The 20,028-nt window shown below is 34.8% G+C and overlaps 1 protein-coding gene, 1 long non-coding RNA gene and 1 other non-coding gene across 3 annotated transcripts in view; 1 reads left to right on the forward strand and 2 right to left on the reverse strand.

Moving 5' to 3' along the window:
* Window positions 1–20,028, forward strand: part of NDUFAF2 (NADH:ubiquinone oxidoreductase complex assembly factor 2) — a 159,768-nt gene that overhangs the window by 102,908 nt on the left and 36,832 nt on the right. The window contains exon 3 of the mRNA XM_029942286.1: window positions 16,245–16,285. Coding sequence (XP_029798146.1) covers window positions 16,245–16,285 — 41 coding nt within the window. The remainder of the gene's footprint in view (window positions 1–16,244; window positions 16,286–20,028) is intronic.
* Window positions 6,071–6,238, reverse strand: LOC115295098. The gene has a single exon (XR_003910321.1). It is a non-coding gene; the product is annotated as a small nucleolar RNA SNORA23 (small nucleolar RNA).
* On the reverse strand, window positions 6,094–18,206 carry LOC115294412. Its single transcript, XR_003909875.1, has 3 exons — window positions 18,081–18,206; window positions 7,665–7,760; window positions 6,094–6,173 (listed from the first exon to the last, which is right to left on the reverse strand). It is a non-coding gene; the product is annotated as an uncharacterized LOC115294412 (long non-coding RNA).

The raw sequence follows: 20,028 nt of genomic DNA on the forward strand, positions 1-20,028 counted from the left end.
TAGGGATTTACCCAAGGGATACAGAAGTGCTGATGCATAGGGGCACATGTACCCCAATGTTCATAGCAGCACTGTCAACAATAGCCAAATCATGGAAAAAGCCTAAATGTCCATCACCTGATAAGTGGATCAAGAAGATGTGGTGTGTATATATATATATATAATGGAGTACTACATGACAATGAGAAAGAATGAAATCTGTCCATTTGTAGGAAAGTGGATGGACCTCGAAGGTGTCATGCTAAGTGAAATAAGCCAGGTAGAGAAGGACAGATATCATATGTTTGTACTCATGGGTCTAACAGGAGAACAGGAGAAATCTAGTGGAGGACCAGGGGGAGGGGAAGAGGAAAAGAGAGTTGTAGAGAGAGAGGGATGCAAAACTTGAGAGACTATTGAGTACTGAAAACGAACTGAGGGTTGAAGGGGGAGGTGGGAAAAGAGGTGGTGGTGATGGAGGAGGGCACTTGGGGGAACAGCACTGGATGTTGTAGGGAAACCAATTTGACAATAAACTATTTTAAAAAATAAATGAAAAAAATTAAAAATATATAATTCCTAAGTACATATTTTATACTACTGTAAATGATAAATTTTGATGTCAATTTTTGATAATTATTAAATAAATATGCAATAGGCATATGTATATGTATCTTATATGCTATGACTTGGCTAAGCTCAGTTATTAATTGTAATAGCTTTTTGTCAATTTCATCAGATGTTTTATGTAGAAGATCATGTTGTCTGTAAGTAAAAACATGTTTTCTTTCTTTTCAACCTGGATGTCTTTTATTGTTTTAATGTTACTTGTTTGCACTGACTAGGACTTCCACTATACTGTTGATTAGAAGGGATTTAAATGGACATTCTTGCCTTGTTGCTGATATAGTATTCTTTTTATATATTGTTGATTGGTTTATCTAAACTTTTTAAATGTTTTTACATCTATATTCTTAAGGGATATTGGTTAATAATTTTTTTCTTGTATGTCTGCTTGGTATTGGTATAATGGTAATGCTGATCTCATATAGTTTGGGTATATTCCTTTTTCAATATCCTGCAAAATTTTATGTAGAGTTAAAACTATTTTTATTTTTTAATTTTTATTTATTTTGAGAGAAAGAGAGCAAAACAGAGCGATTGCCAGTGGGGGAGGAGCAGAAAGAGAGAGAGTCACAGAATATGCAGGCTCCAGGCTCTGAGATGTCAGCACAGAGCCCAACACAGGGCTCAAACTCATGAACTGTGAGATCATGACCTGAGCCAAAGTTGGATACGTAACTGACTAAGCCACCCAGGTGCCCCAAGTTAAAATTATGTCTAAAAAATATTTGACAGACTTCACTATTGAAGCAATCTGAGCCTGGAGTTTTCAACTGCAAACTAAATTTCTTTATTAGATTCAGGATATCTGTATCTTTTTGAATGATCTTTGTAGCTTGTTTCTTTCAAAGAGTCTGTCCATTTCATCTAAGTTTCCAAATTTTTTCACATAAAACTGACCAGAATATGTCTTTATTATCCTTTTAATATCTTTACAATTTATAGTGATGTCACATCTCTCTTTCCTAATTGTTATGGCTGAATTGTGTCTGTCCAAATTCTATGTTGAAACCTTAACCCCAGCACTTCAGACTGTATTTAGAGACAGGGTCTTCAAAGAGGTAATTAAATTAAAGTAAAGTTATTAAGATGGGTGTTAATCCAATATGACTGGCATTCTTATAAAAAGAGGGGATTAGGGTACAGACATATGCAGAGGGAAGAACATGTGAAGACACAGGGAGAAGACAGTCATCTGTAAGCTGACGGGAGAAACCTCAGAAGAAGCTGACCATGTTAATATCTTGATCTTAGATTTCCACCTTCCAAAATTATGAAAAAATAAAAATAAATTCCTATTGTTTAACTGCTACTGAATCTTTGACACTTTACTTTGCTTCAGCAGCCCTGAAACTAATCTACAAACTAATATATTAGTATTGAGTATTTTTATGATTCAATTTTATTGCCTACTGTGGGTTATCAACTGTATCTCTGTTAGTTGCATGACTGTTTTTGGTTTTATAGACCATATCTTGGCCATATTTTTCTTTATGTGATATTTCCTCTTCGTATAGAGTACAAGAACCTTACAAAGGTGTACTGCTGTTTCTCCCTTCTAAGATTTGTGTTGTGGTCATCTATTTTAGTTCTACATGTTACAAACTGCACACTTAGCATCATTATTTTTATTTAAATAGCAAACTAGCATTTAAATTGATTTAATCAATTAGAAAAATATGACATATATAATTCAGAGTGTTACCATTTCTAATGCTCTTTTTCCTTTTTGTAAATCTGATTTCTATCTGCAGTCATTTTCCTTTAGCGTCTAAGACTTCCTTTAACACCCCATTAATATGTGAGTCTACTGGCATTAAACTCTTTCAGCTTTCATATGTCTGAAATATATTTTTAAAGATATTTCTCTGGAGGGGTGCCTGGCTGACTTGGTTGGTGGCTTATGTGACTCTTGATCTCGGGGTTGAGACTTCAAGCCCCACGTTGAGTGTAGAGATTACTTTAAAAATAAAATATTTTTAAAAGGATATTTCTCTGGCTCTAATATTCTAGGTTGATAGTTTTTTCCCCCCTTTCAGAAGTTTAAAGATACTTTATATGTGTTTTTTGTTTTTGTTTTTTTTTTTTTTTTTGGTTGAGAAATCTGTTGTCCTGCTTTTCTTTACCCCTTTGTATGTAACATTTTTTTCTTCTGGTTAATTTCAACTTATTCTTTTTTTAGCTGGTTTTCAGCAATTTGATTATGATGTACCATAATCATACAGGTATAGTCTCTTTTGTGCTTGAAGTTTCATGAGCTTCTTAGGCTTATGGATTTACAGTTTTGATTAAAGTTAGAAAAATTTTGGCAATTATTTTTTCAAATACTTTTTTTTATATAGTTTATTGTCAACTTGGTTTCTATATAACACCCAGTGCTCTTCCCCACAATCAAATACTTTTCTTTGAGTCTCTTTCCATCCTTCCTTTTGGGTACTCCATTTATAATTTTGGGCTATTTGACATTGCCTCACAGTTCATAGATGCTCTGTTCATTTGTGGTGGCTTTTTCTCTTTGAGTTTTGTTTTGTATGGTTTCTCTTGTTGTATCTTCAAGTTCATTAATCTTTTCTTTTACAATGTCAAATTCCTACCAATCCATCTAGAGTATTCCTCATTTCAGGCATTGTAGTTTTCATCTCCATATGTTTGATATGCATCTGTTTTATATCCTGCATGTCTCTACCTAACCTCTTCAATCTGTCCTCTCACTTTTTGAACATCTGGAGTACAGTTGTAACTGTTTGAAAGTTTTTTCTGCTAATTCTACCATCTGTGTCCGTTTTTAGTTGGTTTTGGTTACTTGGGGTTTTTTTCTCTTCATTATGGAAAGTTTTCCTGCTTCTTTGTTTTTGGTTTTTTGTTTTTTGTTTTTTTTTTTTTGCAATTTCTGATTGGATGTCAGACATTTAAAATTTTTGCCTAGTTGAATACAAGATATTTTTATATTCCTATCTATATTATTGAGTTTGTTCTGAGACACAGTTAAGTTAGTTGGAAACAGTTGGATCCTTTCAGGGATAATCTTTTAAGAATTGTTAGGTGGGACTGGAACAGAATTTAATCTAGATCTAATAATTCTGCATCATTGATGCAAGTCATGGCTAAGCACTCTCCTCTGCCCCATGAATCATGAGGTTTTCCACTATGGGTGCTGGAAATTAACATTACTATTGCTTCTATGTAAAATATGAATACTTTTCCATCTGATCTTTTCAGGTGGTCCTTTTCCTGGTCTTAGAAGTTTCTTACGTGAACTCTTTAGTACTCTACTGAATACTTGATAGCAGCCCCCGCACCAATCTCCAGAGTTTGCTCTCTTTGAAGCTGTCTCCTATCTGATTGTCTAACCTGTGAATTTTAGTCACCTTGGTCTTCTGGACTCCCAGCTCCATCTCCATAACATAGGTAGTAGACTTTAGCAGGAGACTGGAAGCTCTCAAAGCAGTAAGGGTAACCTTTGTATGTTTTTAACATCCTTTTTTTTTTTAGTGTTTTTTAATTTTATTATTGAGACAGAGAGAGAAACAGACCATGAGTGGGAGAGGGGCAGAGAGAGAGGAAGACACAAAATCTGAAATAGGCCCCAGACTCTGAGCTAGCTGTCAGCACAGAGCCTGACGCGGGGCTCAAACCCACAAGCCGTGAGATCATGACCTGAGCCGAAGTTGGCCGCCTAATCAACTGAGCCACCCAGGCGCCCTGTTTTTAACATTCTTAAGAGATCACTGTATTTCATTACTTGATGTCCACTGTCTTGAAAATTGTTGTTTCATGTCCCTCTTGCTCCATCTTGGCTAGAAGCAGAAGGCAGCTTTCTTTCAATTCACTTAATGCTTTTGAAATTCATTTATATGTTTGCATGAATCAGCAGTTTATTCCTTATTATTGCTAAGTAGAATTTTATCATATCGATATACCAACTTATCCATTCACCAGCTGCAGGACATTTGGACTGTTACACTTAAAAGTGGAGCCACTATATATATTAATATTCCTATTTAGATATAAATAAATGAACATGAATTTTCATTTCATTCAGGTAACTACCTTGAGGTGGCGTTTCTAGGTCATGTGGTAATAATAAATTCAACTTAAACTGCTAAACTGGTTTTATGCCTATACCATCCAGCTTTCCCATTCCTACTGTATGGAGAACTACAGAGGGTCCTCATTTTCCCTAGCCTTTAGTGTTGTCAGTGTCACTGGATTTGTGTTGTAGTGTCTCACTGTGGTTTTGATTTTTATTTCTCTAGTGACTGGTCATACTGATGATCTTTTCATAATATTTGCCATCTGTATACCTTCTTTACTATAGTATATGTTCATATCTTTTTGCCCACAAATTTTTTATTTGGTTGGGTTTTTTTTAATTGTTTATTTTTGAGGGTTCCTTATATAAGCTTGATACAATTCTACATATATGTGATTTGCAAATACTTTTTTCCCAGTCTGGGGCTTGTTTTGTGATTATTTTGACAGTGCCTCTTGGAGAGCACACATTCATAATTGTAATGAAATCCAATTCATCATTTTTTTGCTTTTATCTATCATCATTTTGGCATTACAAGAAATTTTTGCTTAACCTAAGGTCATAAATATTTTCTCCTGTGGTTTCTTCTAAAATTTTACAGTTTGGAGCTTTACATTTACATCAGTGATCCATTTTGAATCTATTTTTGTGAATGGTATAGATACAATGTCATTTATATGGGTATCCACTTTTTTCCAGTACTAGTTTTGATTGTATTAAAATACACATAGCATAAAATATGCCATATTAACCATTTTTAAGCATACAGTTCATGATATTAAATGCATTTGCCTTATTGTGTAGCCACTACTATCACTTATCTCCGTAACTCTTTTTCATCTCATAAAACCAACTCCATTCCATTAAACAATAATTCTCCCATTCTTCTTACCCTTACGCATCCCCTGGCAACCCTCATCATATTCTTTCTTTATGATTTTGGTTGCTCTCCCAGCACTATTTTTGAAATGACCATCCTTTCCTCACTGTTTTTGCACCTTTGCAAATATCAGTTTTCTATGTAGGTGTGGTCTATTTCTGTATTCTCTATTCTGTCCATGGATCCATGTCTGTCCTTTTCCCAATGCCACACTGTCTTGATTACTGAAACTTTGCAGTAAGTCTTGAAATAAGTAATTTGAATTCTCCAATCTCTTTTTCAAAATTGTTTTGGATACTTTACGTTCTTTGTCATTATATATCACTTTTATTATCAGCTTATCAATTACTACCCCAAAAACCCTTCCATGATTTTGATTGGGAATGTACTGAATTTATAGATCAGCTTGAAAAGAATTGAGCTTTCTGTGAACACAGCATATTCTCTCCTTAGGTCTTCCTTCATTTTTTCATCTGCAATTTTTAGCAGTCTTGCACCTATTTTATTAAATGAAAACTTAAGCGCTCCTTTTTTAATACTAGAAAGCTTAGCATTTATTTATTAAATCACACAGGAGGTCAGCTTATTTCAAATAAAATGATATTGCACTGTGATTTCAACTTACTTTCAGCTATATATTTATGGATATAGCAGGATCTGGAGGCAAAGCACAGACAGACACTGCCATCAGACACAAATGAAAGCTGCACACATTGTATCAGCTATTCCTAAATGTTTGTTAATTTTTAGAGGCTATTGTTAATTGTTTTTATTTTAATTTCACATTATTCATTGATAATACATAAAAATACAACTGATTTTTTATATCAACTGTGTACTTTACGCAACTTTGCTAAACTCATTTATTTTAGTTTACTGTACATTTGAGGGGATTATCTACATAAATAATTTCTATTCTTTTTATTTCCTCTAGTCTAATGTATTTTTTTTCTTGCCTTCCTTTCCTGACAAGGATGTCCATGGAATTGATGATTAGAAATAGTGAAAGTGGGGGCGCCTGAGTGGTTCATTCAGTTAAGCATCCAACTCTCGGTGTCAGCTCAGGTCATGATCTCATGGTTCATGAGTTCAAGCCCAACGTCCAGGTCTGTGCTGACAATGTAGAGCCTGTTTGGGATTCTCTCTCTCCCTCTGTCTCTCTGCCTCTACCCTGATCACTCTCTATTTCTCTGTTTCCAAATAAATTAATAAACGTTTCAAAAAATAAAGAAATAGTGAAAGTGAATGGTCTTGCCTTTTCCTTAAACTTAGAGAGAAAGCATTCAGTTTCTCACTACTAAATTTGATGTTAGCCAGAAATTTGTATATAGATGCTTTCCATCATATCAAAGGAGCTCCCTTTTCTTCCTAGATTTCTGGGAGTTTTTATCATGAATGACGTTGGATTTTGTCATTTTTTCTGCATTTATTAAGTTAAATTTTATGGTTATTCTTCATTCTATTAATACAGTTGATTACCTTGACTGAATTTTTTATTATCTCTCCCTATTGTGATAACAGATACATGGCATAAAATTCCATTTTTGGCATTTTAAGCGCATAGCTCAGTGGCTTTAGGCACATCTACACTGTTGCACAATATCAACACCATCTACAGAGCTTTTCATCTTCCTAAACTGAAATCCTTTACCCATGAAATAGTAACTTCCCTTTCCCTCCTCTCCACCCCCACCATGCCTGACAACCACCATTCTACTTTCTGTGTCTCTGAATTTGACTATTTTAGGTATCTCATATAAATGGAATCAGTATTTATTATTTCCAATATGGCTTATCTCAATTAGCATAATGTCTTCAAGGTTTATTTATGCCTTAGCATCTATCAGAATATCATTCCTTTTTCACGCTGAATAATATTCCATTTTCTCCATATACTAGATTTTTGTTCACTTGTTCATCCATCAATTGACATTTGGATGATTTCCACATTTGGACTATTGGTAATGCTGCTGTGAACATAGCTGTACAAATACCTATAGATTTAAACCTAATTATGTAAATAATTGTGGTAAACGTCACTGGCCCATGTAGAAGACAACTATATATATCTAACAGTTTAACCTAGTTGACAGTTATAGAACATTTTACTGAGATAGTGTAGAATTTATTTTTTTTTATTTTATTTACCTGGATTTGTCATATACTCTTGCCAAAAATGTTGGAGGTAGGAATACTTACTTCTCTACTCATTGTGTGAGGCTAGGTTTACCCTGATACCAACTCCTGCCAGAGACAATAAAGAAAAGAATACTATAAACCAATATCCCATATAATCATAAATTCAGGAAGCATTAACAAAATATTAGCAAACTGCATCCAGTAGTATATAAACGGGTAGTATGCCTTAATGACGTGCAATTTATCCCAGTAATTCAAGTTGGTTTAACATTTAAAGATCAATATCTCCCCATTTTCCCCATCTCCCACCCCTCTTAGACACCTGTATTCCACATACAAATGAGATCATGTAGTATTTTTCTTTCCATAGCTAGCTTATTTCATTTACCATATCTTCCAGATTCATCTGATATTGTCACAGATGACAGGTTTTTCTTAAGGCCGAATAATATTCCCTTATAAATACGTGTGTGTGTGTGTGTCAGAGTTTCTTCATTCTTCCATCACTGGACATTTAGGTTGTTTCCATATCTTGGCTATTGCCAGTAATGCTACAGAGAACATGGGGGCACAGATATTTCTTAGTCTCTCATTTAAAATGCCATTTAGGGATAAAATTACAAAACTATGTCTCTACATCCTGTATATTGAAAAATGGAGAACATTCTTGTGAGACAGGAAGCCCTCAAAACCCTAGAGGAGAAAGCAGGAATCAACCTCCTCGACCTCAGCCACAGTAATTTCTTACTTGACACATCTCAAAGGCAAAGGAATCAAGAGCAAAAATGAACTACTGGACCTCATCAAGGTAAAAAGCTTCTGCACGGCCAAGGAAACAATCAATAAAATGAATGAATAGGCTACTGAGAGAATGAGAAAAGATAGTTGCAAATGACATATCAGATAAAGGGCTAGTATCCAAAATCTATAAGGAACTCCCCAAACTCCACACCCAGAAATCAAATAACCCAGTGAAGAGATGGGCAGAAGACATGAACAGACACTTCTCCAAAGAGGACATCCAGATGGCCAACAGACACATGGAACAATGCTCAGCATCACTCATCATCAAGGAAATACAAATCAAAACCACACTGAGATACCACCTCACGCTGGTCAGATTGATTCAAATGAACAAATCAAGAGACTATAAATGCTGGCGAGGATGTGGAGAAATTGGCACTCTCCTACACTGCTGGTGGGTATGTAAACTGGTACAGCCACGCTGGAAAACAGTGTGGAGGTTCGTCAAAAAAGTTAATAGAACTCCCCTATGACCCAGCAATGGCACTGCTAGGGATTTACCCAAGGGATACAGGAATGCTGATGCATAGGAGCACATGTACCCCAGTGTTCATAGTGGCACTTTCTACAATAGCCAAATCATGGAAAGAGCCTAAATGCCCATCAACTGATGAATGGATCAAGAAGATGTGGTATATATATATACAATGGGATACTACATGGCAATAAGAAAGAATGAAATCTGGCCATTTGCAACAATGTGGATGGAACTTAAGGGTGTTATGTTAAGTGAAATAGGTCAGGCATAGAAGGACATATACCATATGTTTTCACTCATATGTGAAACAGGAGAAACTTAACAGAGGACCATGGGGGAGAGGAAGGGGAAAAATAGTTAAAGGGAGGGAGGGAGGCAAACCATAAGATACTCTTAAATACTGAGAACAAACTGAAGGTTGATGGGGGTGAGTGAGAGGGGGAAATGAGTGATGGGCATGGAGGAGGGCACTTGTTGGGATGAGCACTGTGTGTTATATGGAAAGCAACTTGACAATAAACTATTTAGAAAAAAGAAAGAAAATTCTAGAACATTCCTAAGAGAAATTAAAGGAAACCTAAATAAGTGGAGGGATACACAGTTTTCATTGTTCCAAATCAATGGTTAAAAGATGTTATATACCTCAAATTGATCTGTACATTTAGTGCATCCCAAGTCAAAATACTAATGAACTTTCTCTTTTTAAAATGAACATGTTGATCCTAAATGTTACATTAAAATGTAAAAGCATATGGGATACCTAAAACACTTTTTATTCTTTTCAAATTTTTATTTAAATTCTAGTTCCTTTAACATACTGTGTAATAGTAGTTTCAGGTGTACAATTTAATGATTCATCACTTATATGCAACAGCCAGTGCTCATCACAAGTGTCCTCCTTAGTCCTCATCCCCTATACAACCCCTTCCCTTGCCCACCTTCCCTTTGGTAACCAGTTTGTTCTCTATAGTTAAGACTGTCTTTCTTGATTTGCCTCTCTTTTCCCCCCTATGTTCATTTGTTCTGTTTTTTAGATTCCACAGATGAGCGAAATAATATGGTATTTGTCTTTCTCCAATTTATTTGGCCTAGCATTATACTCTAGCTCCATCCATGTCCTTGCAAATGGCAAGATTTCATTCTTTTTGATGACTGAGAAATATTCCATTGTGTATATATACCACATCATTGTGTATTCATCAGTGGATGGACATTTACTCTTCCAGTAATTTGTCAACTACTGATAATGCTGTGGAAAATATCGGGGTGCATGTATGTATGCCTTTGTGTCAGTAGTTTTATATCCTTTGGGTAAATACTTGATAGTCCAATTTTTGGATCATACGGTAGTTCTATTTCTAACTTTTTGAGGAATCTCCATACTGCCTAAAACACTTTTTGAAAAGAAGAACAAGGTTTGAGGATTTAACTTTAAAAAGCTACATTTTTCAAGACAATTTAATACCACTATAAGGATAAATATAAAATTAATGGAATCTAACTGAGAGTCCAAAAGTATTCCTACACTTGTATGGTCATTTGAGTTTTCAACCGGAAAAGGAAATTCTTTTCAACAACTAGTGTTAAATAATTGGATTTCCATATGAAAAAAAAAATGATCTTTACCTCATATTATCTCTAAAACATAACTTGAAATTGATCATAGACCTAAATGTGAAAGTTAAAGGTTTTAGAAGAAAACATTGGGCAAAATCTATCATGGCATAGTCAAAGAATTATACAGGACACCAAATATAACAGAAAAAATATGACAAGCTAGACTTCATCAAAAATTTTTAAATTCTCTTTTTTAGCAGATAACTCTGAACAAATGAGAAGATGGATGAGGGGAAATTTTGGTATACATATCTGACATAAAACTTGTATCCAGAATATGTAAAGAACTCTCACAACCCAATAATAGGACAAACATCAGAATTTAAAAAGAAGATATGTAACATCATTTGTTATCAAAGAATGCAATTTAAAACTATAGTGAAATACCACTACATACCACTGGCTAGTTAGAATTTAAAAGATTAACAATACAAAGTGTTAATGAGGATGTAAAGACCTGAAACTTATATAAATATTTGGCTGATGCATAAATGGTGCAACTACTTTAGAAAACAGCTTACTTTTTGTGAATTTAAACATACTCTTACCTTATAACCTGGAAATTTGCTGGGTGTTAACCCAGAGATATAAAAACATAGTCTACCCAAACACTTGTGCTGAAAGTTTTCATAGTAGCTTTATTCATAAAAGCCCAAATTTGAAACCTCCCCAAACACCAAACAAAAATTGAGTGGATAAACACATTGTTGTTTTCCATATAGTGGAATACGACACAGGAATAAAAAGAATGGAACTGCTGCTGTGCTCACTTTTTTTTAATATCTCTGCATCAATATTACCACAAACGTAGCTGAAAACACTACACATTTATCATCTCCCAGTTCCTGTGGTCATGAGTCCAGGCCTAGATGGGTCTCTACTTAGGGTCTCACATAGACTGCAGTTAAGGTGTCCAGGACTGCATTCTCATCTGGAAGGTTTGAGTGGGAAAGGATTCATTGTTCCACATGTATGATTGTTCATAGAATTCAGCTCCTTGCAACTAATAGGACTCTGAGCTTCAGTTTTCCACTTGATGCTGGTCAGAGGTCACCCTAAGCTCCTAGAGGTCACTGAAAGTTCCTTGCCACATGGGATTCTCCAACATGCCTCCTTTTCTCTTACAGCCAACAAGGGAGAGACTCTGGCAAATGTATGCTGTAATCTCACCTAACATAATCTTGAATTCATAGACATCCCATCACCTTTGCCCTCTTATCATAGTTAGAAGTAGGTCACAGGACCTGCCTTCACTCAAGTGGAAGAGGCCATCCAAAGGTGTGGACATGAAGAGATGGAAGTTGTGGAGGCTACCTTAAGAGTCTGTTCTCAACACACAGTTACATGGATGAACTTTAATAACATTATGTTGAGTAAAATAAGAGAGGTGCAGAAGAATGCATACTGTAAAATTCCATTTTTATGAAATTGTAGATAAGACAGAACTCATCAACAGTGACAGAAAGTGTAGCACTACCTGAGGGCTGTGGATGGATTAGGGTGGGTGTTTGCACATGGTCAGAGAATAGGAAACTTCCCAGTGATGGAAACATTCTATATCCTGATTGTGGTGCTGCTTAGAACGTTGTATATGTTTTTCAGAATTCATGGAATTGCGCACTTAAAATGGTTTCATTGTATTGTTTGTAAATAATATCAAACTAAAGTGGATTAAGGAAAAAGAAGGGTAATAGGCTTGAGCATCACAAAATTTTTGACTTAAATATGCCAATTTAATAAAATCATTAAGATGCATTCAAGAGTCAGTAATCAGAAAGTGACTCATTTCATAATATGTCATTTGAAGAATTTTCACAGTTAAAAAGTATAGATTCTTATTTTTGTAGCTTTTTATAATGTATACACACCCAGAACTGGCAAAGATTATTTTTTAAAAGATGAGGCTTTATTATAGTGTTATCTTTTCCTCAAGCAAATTAACAACACATTTTTCTAATGTAGTATTTTTTGGATACAGACTCCTCACAAGCTTTCCATAATTTTACTTCTGAAGGGTCACCTCCTGAATCTAATGATAAATGTCTCATTTACCTTAACCCCTGTTGGCGCTACTTCTAAAAGTATATTTCGCCATTTCCAGTGCTTATAGAAATTTTAAGAATGTATTTTCCTGCTTGCTTCCACTAGTCTCTTTTAGTGATTAATGGGAACTTTAATTTGCATGCTCACTTTTATGCTTATTATAGTGTGTTATGTTCCAATAAGAGTATTAAAGTTCAATGAAAATCTCATGCATACTAATAAGAATGCAGATGAACACTGATGAAAGAATGCTAGGATCTTAAGATATAAACTGTCCAGTTATCTTGCTACATTCTGTTCAAATAATAGTTACATTATAATGAAGACTGGTACAGAATCCACCATACAGGTATAATTAGCAATGGCAAAATCATTATATAATTTGTAATTGGATAGAGGTTCAGTTCCAGATTGTTAGGAAGATAAAAAAAAGAAATGTAATGATTTGATATTAATGCTTGTTTTTATTCTTCCTCTTCCTAACCCTTGCCAGCCTTCTACAGGATATTTCCTTTGTTGCATATAGTGATTGGGAAAGTTAGGGACGATTATATAAATGAGTGATCACTTAGAATATTTCCAGCTGTAGATGTATATATTTATTGGATACGTAGGAGCAAACGGTCATCAACCATCATCTCAAGAACATTTCAAGTATCTGGTTATTGTAGAATTATACAAATTTATCTCAGCCATTGCATTTATTTATCTAGATAAAACAATGATCTTTTTCCTTGAGCCATTTATAACAAAACTAAAGCAAGTCCTATATCTTTCCTTAGAGAATAATGTGTCCCATGAGGGTGACTATTCTAAGCAGTACTTAATACATTATCTGAGTTATATTGCCTTCTTCTGTGCATGAATTTTATAAACTTCTATAAAACAAGTACACTTTAGAAAACACATGTCAGAGTTTATTTGATATATTAATTTATCTTGGGATTTTTTTGAAAATTATTTATATTTACTTGAAGTATTTTCCTTATTTTAACCTTACAAAGAAACTGGAAATGTCATTTTATGGACTTATTGATAAGACACTTTGCTGTTTTAAGTTGTTTTTCTCATGGTGATAGCAAATGTGCATCATGCCATAATACTTTTTCAGCGTGATCTAACGCCAACAGTGTATGTTCACAGACTCTTGAGTACATGGTATTCATTAGCAAAAAGTGTAATAGTTAATAATAATTTTTTTCTAATATTATGAAAGTGTTTTTGAATCAGGATAGATAGTTCTTGATACAAGGCTTATACTTATTGGTTGCACTACCACAGGGATTGGCAAACTTTCTTTAAAGGGTCAAGTGATAAATATTTTAGCCTTTCTGGGCTCTACAAGTGTGGCTGTGTTCCAATAGAACCTTATTTACTGATAGTGAAGTTTAAATTCTATGAAATTTTCATGTGTCATGAAATATTATTATTCCTTTGATATTTTTTTCAACCATTTAAAAATGTAAAACAAGTTATAGGCTGAATTTGACTCACAGATTGTATAATTTGCTGACCCCTGCCCTAGCATTTGATTTTTCTTAATTCTAATCTCATTTAAAACTGAAGATTTACTGCTTAAAACCTTTGAGAGGTATGTGGCTTATGTTGAAATACTTTAAAAGAAGCTCTATCCTAGGGGGGAAAATGCCCATAAATAAAACTAAGTAACTTTTATTTTGACCATAAAAAAGCAGTTGAAAATTCCATAAAGTACTCATTTCCTTGATTGCACAGAGGAGTCTTGCTATTGCTAAGCTGGATTTTCTAACGCAGGTAAAAATCCCATTACAACAAATATTTGTGTAGTGGAAGTATTTTATAGTAGAAGTATTCATTCCACAGCTGTATTAAGTACCTACTCTTTTGAGGCATTTAGGCAGTAGAAAAATAAATCTACCATGGATGCATCTTCCTCCTAACCTTAAAGCTAACAAGGAATATAAAATCTGTACAAGTTGTGACTAGAAATGGACCAAATAGGAGTGGAAGCTAATGAGAAAGAGAATGCAGGGGCTCAGTCAGTTAAGTGTCCAACTTCAGCTCAGGTCATGATCTCATGGTCCGTGAGTTCGAGCCCCACGTTAGGCTCTGTACTGACAGCTCAGAGCCTGAAGCCTGCTTTAGATTCTGTGTGTCTCTTTCTGTCCAGCCCTCGTTCACACTCTGTCTCTCTCTGTCTCTCAAAAATTAATAAATGATAGATTAAAAAAAAACACCTAAAACAAAAAAAAGAATGCAATGAAAAACAACAGGGTTAGAAACTCAGAAGTAGGAGTAGAGAAGGTAAAACACTGAAATTCTATTAAAAATACTTATACAGGATCAGTGCAAGGCCTACAGTTGAATGTTGCTCACTGTACCCCTACAACCATTCAGTACTGGGCTTATCTGGAGGACAGCTCCTGCCTGGTGTTATTACTTGGATGACAAAAGGCAAGTTAGTGGAGCTGGTCTGAAGGAAAGGTAGTTGGTAAACAGACAGAGCTCAAGTTTTAGAGCCATTTTAACAAGAGGTTGATTCCCAGGCTGTTGAGTTTATGCAGGTTGTATAATCTTTGTGAACCTCAGTTTCTCATACTGTAAAATGGGGTCACCAATTCTTATTTTCTGACTTGTAATTAAGGTCACAACCTATTTTTCTTCCTAGTTTTGTGTTCTTTGCTTGTTGCTTACTGAAATTTGAGAGGCAGCTTAGTAGAATATGGATAGCTTTTGGAGCTGGAAACAAGGTCAAATCTGGACTCACATGCTACCATTGGTACTTAGTATATAAATTTGAGAAAGTTATTTAATTTCTCTATTAAATAAGGACACCTCACAATTTTTAAATGAAAATTAAATCAACTAAAGTGATCCGTTTTCTATTTTTTAAAGACCAAATTCCTACAGTATATTTTCTTTATATATTCTTATAGTCCAAGCTAATAGTATTGCACTTAGGATTTTTTCAGTCTATTTTTTAAAATAGAGGTTTATTGAATTATAGTGATAATAATAGTTGATAATAATATTAAAAATATTAACTTAGACTTAATGCTTACTGTATGCCAGGCTCTGAGCTAAAAATTTGTATATATAATTTCATATACTTTTAACAAGAACTTTTACATATAGGTGTTTTTGTAATTTATATTTTACAGATTGGAAATCTGATGCTTAGAAAATTAAGTAGTTTCCTCCTAGTGGCACAGCCATTAGGGGATGAGGTTGAGATTTGAACCCAAAAAATCTGATTCTAGTCTCCTAAATGTCATCTTTCATGTGATTCACATGCACTTCCCTTGAGGCAGCTGGCCCACTCCCTTCCTGTTGCTACAAAGCAGTGAGCACTCAGTTGAATTCAGATGATTACTAGGTCTGATTTTAGAAATAGAACTGCCTTTCCTTCTTGAACTCCCTATGCTCTTATATTTTTTCAGGAACAAATCATTACCTGACATCATATATTTGTGTGTGTTTTCTGTTCCCCTTCACCAGTATACATGCTGCAGGGGAGGAGAAAATTCATATTTGGTTCCTTCTTACATGTCCAGTGCCTAAGATAACACGTTAACAGGTGCTCAATAAATATTTGTTTTATGCATGAATGAGTAAAATGTTTGTGCAAATTACCAAAATTTACATTTAAATATTATTTGTCTTTATAGCTTGGATTAGAAGAAAAAGAAAGACTCCACCTACAATGGAGGTAAGAGTACACAACAAAAATATTCAAATAGCATGTATTTATAACACTGTTTCTCAGTTGGGAGTTTACATGAAGCTTCAGAATAAATATTATGCTTCTTCCCAGAGTGTTCATTTTATTCCACAGAAGAATTTAAAATATCTTTATAATAAATGCACAAGTTATGGGGTATAACATGCAATTCATAGGAATTTTAAAATGAAATAATACAAATGCAATGCAAAATTAAAATATTTTTTAGAAAGTTTAGACTTATAGCAGCTTACATCAGGATGCTTTGCCTGGTTCCTGGGAGCTGTATTCTGATACGGGTGCTTTGGTGGAAGAGTCTGAGACATACTGAGTCTCATGGTCCTACCCAAGTCATGCTGTGCTTACTTTTCCCTTAATTTTATATCAAACCTAAAATGTTATAATTTTATATACATTTAACTCTATCAAAAATCTGAAGAAACCTTAAAATATACAATTAGCATGTAACATGGAACCCTCAGTACTTAATAGTTGAATTTTTATTTTAAATTTTAAAAACATAGTTTTGGTAATACGCAGAACAAGAAATATAGCAATGCTGTGGTGTATGTATTTTAGAAACATGGTTATTTCATAATTTTTATTTTAAAAACAATATCACAAAGTGTTCTAAGATTGTATTGTTAGAATTAAATGTATTTCATAAGAGGAAAGTGACCAAATGGATCAGTGTCTCCTCTTTTCCTTCACTACTACAGCCCTGATGACAATAGAAATGTTGCTCCACCAGTCAGGCCCCACTTGTTGAGAGATTGGGTACTCCAGGGCAGAACTCATGGTGACCCACCCATAAGTTGGCATACATATGCTCCATTTCTCCTATACTGACCCCATCAGTGTTTGTCAGGCTGGGGTCTGAACGAGCGTGTCTCTGAGCCCATTTCTAGCTTTGTATGTTACTTCCACTTTTGCCCTGCCCTACTCTTGTCATATCTTTCTAATATCAATGAACCCTGGAAATAAAAGGGAAGAAAGAGTCATTGTGATCCAAGATTCAGAAGCATCCCCAGTGGTTGACAGTGGTAGGAATCCTCCAGAAGCCCTTCCAATTTCCCTTCACTTGGCCATAATAAGAGTTCCTATTCTCAGAGCTGAAGGTGTTTCTTCTAACCTCAGAATTCTGAAAGCCTTCTTTGTTGGAAACATTGAGAGGTGCAAAGTGATTAGCTGAAGGCACTTGCAACTGTCGGGGCTGTCACCACCCCTGTAAATTTTAGGTATCCCAGCATTTCAGACAAGCTCCAGTCAGAACAGTGAGACCAAGTCATTCCATCCACGATGCTCACATTCTTGAATATTTGAGTAGGAGCCTTCCCTTGCGTCTTTTCTAATGTATTGTCAATCTCATCTTTCTTTATGCTTTTCTGTACCCTCCCCACCGCACACACACACATACCTTTCCTTCTCTCGTGATCTCTTCCACTGTGTTTCAGGAATTTCTGTTTTTTTGTTAGCAAATTATCCTTAACCTTTAATGATTTCTTAGGAACTTTCTCTGCCACAAAACCTCAACTGAAATCTGCCTGTGTCTGAAAGATGAGCCTCCTTGTGCTCATTTTACCACAAACCACAGAAAGAATGGGGGTTCAACTGTTCCTTTCTTCTCCTCATCCCTTCCAAAATATTCTTTCATTTTGTGGACCCAGGGGAGAGTAGTAACTTTTCAACCTAAATATGTTTTTTCCACCTGCTTATGATTTTTGTCTCTGCTAACCTCCAGGCTACTCCCCACCCTGATGGTGAAGATGAGAACCAGACTTACAGACTTCTTCAGTGCCTTCCCAAGTCTAGGCTGTTCAGTTTTTTTTTTCACTCCATCCATACTAATATCCCTACATCAAATGAACAGCCACTTCCATGGCCACATCTTAGTTCTTATCATCACCAAACACCATTCTACCACTACAGCTTGTAAACTCTTAAATTCCAGATTCTACATATGTCATAATAAGAGAAAACTACTTAATTTAAATTTAATTTAAAAACTACTTAATTTAAAATAAGACAAATTTACAGAAAGCCTTAAGAATTAAATGTATAACTTCATGGATTATTATACGGTGAATTCCACACAGATCAGAAATAGAACTTTGTCTTCTACTCTGGAATCATGTGCTCTGTCTCAATACAGCCTCTCCCAAAAGCATCCCTGAACCTTTCACAGTAATCATTTTCTCACAGTTTTATATAGTTTCATCACCCAAATGTTCATTATAGTTTAGAGTTTTCCATTTTGTAAAAAATTCATATTTGATTTAAATCTCCATCATTCTCTGTGGTTCTCCTCCATCCCTTTTATTTTCTTATAAATTCATCTGTTGAAAAATCCAGCCTATTTGGCCTGTAGAGCTGGTCACAGTTTAGATTTTGTTGATCTTACGTTACTCATGTTAGTTCAGCATGTTCCTCTGTCCTTTCTTTGTTTCAATTTGGTACCTAGATCCAGAAGCTGGCTATTCATGTTTGATCGTTTTGTCAAGACTTAGAAAATGTTTGGCAAGACTATGGGAGAGCACATCTGGTGGTGCCTCTTTTTGTGATTTTCATAGTTACTTCTGCTTCATGCCTGTTTGGAAACAACCTCCTAATCTTGTATATCTGTTAAAACTAGTTAGTTTTGAAGATACAGCCAGTCATTGAGCTCTTTACTTTTTTTTCAAATCTCTTAGTGAACTCCCACCCCAAATAGACTTCTGTCCCTTCTACCTGTACACGACAGCTAAAGGTTAGCCAATAACAATTAGAATGCCATCTACAGTAGTGTCAGAAAACATAAAATATCCTGATATAAATTAAGCAAAATATATGCAAGACATGTACACTTAAAACTACAGAATGCTGTTGAGAAAAATTGAAGAAAATCTAAATTAATGAAGAGAAATATCTGTTCGTGGGTTGGAATATTTAATCACTAAGATGTTACTGCTTCCAAACTGATAAGCAGCAAAGCTTATACTTTATCATGCATCACCATCACAAGGAAGGCTTGTTAAAACACAAATTGCAGGCCCCAGCCCCAGAGTGTTTGATCCACTAGGTCTTAGAGTGAGGCTTGAATATTTGCATTTATAACAACAAGTTTCTTGGTGATACCAATGCTGTTGGTCAAAAGCCCATACCTTGAAAACCACTGGTGTAGAGAGTCAGTCAAATAAAAACCAAATTAAAATTGCATCAGACTTGTAGAAATCAAGATATATATGAATTCTAAAATATATTTGAAAGTGCAAAGGCCCTAAAGTAGCTGAAAGCAATCATGAAAAAGGAGATAAAAATTAGAGAACTTACACTGTCTGGCACTAAGACTTAACTCTAAAATTACAGTCATCAAGATAGAGTGGTACTGGGATAAGGATATACAAATAAATGAATGGAAAAGAATAAAGAACCCAGAAGTAGACACCATACAGCCAATTGGCTTTGACACGGGCACTAAAAAAGCACAATTACAAATGGAAAGTCTTTACAACAAATGGTGCTAGAATAACTTAATATCCAGATGGAAAAAAAATAAAGGTTCCTATTTGACATCATGTGCCAGTATTAATTCAAGATAGAGTCTAGACTAAACATAGAAGCTAAAACTTGTAATGCTTCTAGAAGAAAATATAGTGAAATATCTTCACAACTTTGGAGTAAACAAGAGATAGAAAGCAATATCCAGAAGGGAGAATCATTGGTGAATTGAACTTAATCAAAATTAAAACTAA

This window comes from Suricata suricatta, chromosome 6 (assembly GCF_006229205.1).
Source record: "Suricata suricatta isolate VVHF042 chromosome 6, meerkat_22Aug2017_6uvM2_HiC, whole genome shotgun sequence".
Taxonomy (NCBI): Eukaryota; Metazoa; Chordata; class Mammalia; order Carnivora; family Herpestidae; genus Suricata; species Suricata suricatta.